General features: G+C 57.8%; 1 protein-coding gene across 1 annotated transcript in view; it reads left to right on the top strand.

Annotated features, from left to right (window-relative positions):
• Window positions 1-827: 827 nt before the first annotated feature.
• Window positions 828-2062, top strand: part of LOC100940382 (probable palmitoyltransferase ZDHHC11) — a 9405-nt gene continuing 8170 nt past the window's right edge. The window contains exon 1 of the mRNA XM_012813986.1: window positions 828-1067. Coding sequence (XP_012669440.1) covers window positions 828-1067 — 240 coding nt within the window. The remainder of the gene's footprint in view (window positions 1068-2062) is intronic.

A 2062-nucleotide genomic window follows, 5' to 3' on the forward strand; every position in this document is an offset into this window, starting at 1 on the left:
CAGGGCTGACAAAGGCACCCTTCTCCCCTTTCTTTGTCTTGCAGATGGACTGCTGTGGCAGGAGCCTCAGAAAAGTTGTTCCAGGAGGCCCAGACTCAGGCCCGGCCATGGCCTCTTCACCAGCTATGGCCCCATCACAGGCCGTGGCCCCATCACTGGCCGTGAACCCATCCTTAGCCATGGCCCCATCCCCGGCCATGGCCTCATACTCAGGGGTGGCCCCATCACCATCCCCATCTGTAGCCGTGGACCCATCCTTTGCCATGGCCCCATCACTGGCCATGGTGCCCTCCATGGCTGTGACCCTATCACCAGCTGTGGCCCCATCCACGAACATGGGCCCATCCTTGGCTGAGGTCCCATCATTGGCCATGGCCCCATCACCAGCCGTGGCCCCATCCTCAGCGGTGGCCCCATCACTGGTCCCACTCTTAGCTGTGGACCCATCTTCAGCCATGGGCCCATCCTTGGCCATGGCCCCATCACTGACCATAAGCCCATCCTCAGCTGTGGCCCCATCTCTGGCCCCATCCTTAGCCATGGCCCCATTACTGGCCATGGCACCCTCCTTGTCCCTGGCCCCATCACCGGCCATGGCCCCATCCGTGGCCATGGGCCCATCCTCAGCTGTGGTCCCATCCTCAACCGTGGTCCCAACACCAGACATGGCCCTATCCTTGGCCGTGGCCCCATCACCAGCCATGACCCTGTCACCGGCCATGGCCCCATCTTCAGCTGTGGCCCCATTACTGGCCATGGCTCCATCACCAGCCATGGCCCTAGTCACAGTATGGGCCCCATCCTCGGCCATAACCCCATCCTCGGCCATGGCCCCAGCTCCAGTGAGGGCCCCATCAATGCCCTCAGCACAGATGGCAGCTGCACTACATGCCCAGGCTGCAGAAAAGCTGCGCTTTCTGCGCCCCATCCCCAGGGTGAATGGCTGGTCCTGGCCCCTGAACGTGTATCAGTGTGTGTCCTGGGTCAATTTTCTCATCCTGACGGTGACCACATTGGGGATTTTTATTCCCTTTGTTTACAGAGACCTGCAAATTTCCGCCTATGTTGTATCCTTTTCGCTGGGCGTGGCCTGCTGCTTCCAGTGCAGCTGCTCCCAGTGCAGCTGCTCTGGGATCCCTGGCAATGCTGTCCCGAGTACCGTCCTGGGGTGGATTGTCCCTCTCTGGTGGCAGGTGCCCCGTCAGCCTCTGTTGCTCTTGCCGCTCAGTACTCTGGGTCCTAGTGAGAAGGGTGGGCACTGTCCACATGGAGCTTATCCAGCCCCCACATCAGTGAAGGGAGAGTGCGACAGACATAAGGTGATAGAAAGGGTGAGAGGAGTGGAGCGCAAGGGCTCCTGAGCAAGCAGGAAGAGGCTGCAGGCTTGGATCACTTCTGCTCTTCCCGCAATGCACTAAGGAACGATTTGTGTTGGCCAGGAAATAATGGCAAGTTCTACTAAGAAAGGGCTTTTTACAAAATGCTGAAGGCTTTACAATATACAACTGATGTGTTCACCCATCCGAGCCTCTGCCTGTGTGTGGAATCCATTCCTAGACACAGCAGGGCTATCCAGTCAGCTCTCGCATGGCCTGCTCATGGCAATGTGGAGATTTCATGTTTGAATTCCTCCTGGGGCCTCTACTCGTGGATAAGTCACAACCGACCAGTTGGGACATCAGGCCCAGAAGATGGTGGGGAGGCCCTGCATCCGCTCTGGTCTTCAAGGTTAGTCTGGTCAGGGTGGTGTGTGCCACACACAGGTGACCATGACAGTTGATGGGAAACCTGGGTCCCCAAGGGTCACTGCCACATCACTGATCTGCTGAAAACTAGCCTGTGTTTGATGCTCCTGGGAACTGGAATCATGTTTCTAAAAGTAGGATGTTTTACTCCTCACTAGAGCCTTCCTCTCTACAAGGAAGCAGTTTACAGCTGTGCTCCCTGGTTCTGTGCAGAGGCTCATGGTTTACAACTGTGCCTCGTGGTCCCGGGCAGGGCCTCCCAGTTTACAACTGTGCCTCGTGGTCCCGGGCAGGGCCTCCCAGTTTACAACTGTGCC

This window comes from Otolemur garnettii, unplaced genomic scaffold (assembly GCF_000181295.1).
Source record: "Otolemur garnettii isolate 467f Iridium unplaced genomic scaffold, OtoGar3 scaffold00417, whole genome shotgun sequence".
NCBI lineage: Eukaryota > Metazoa > Chordata > Mammalia > Primates > Galagidae > Otolemur > Otolemur garnettii.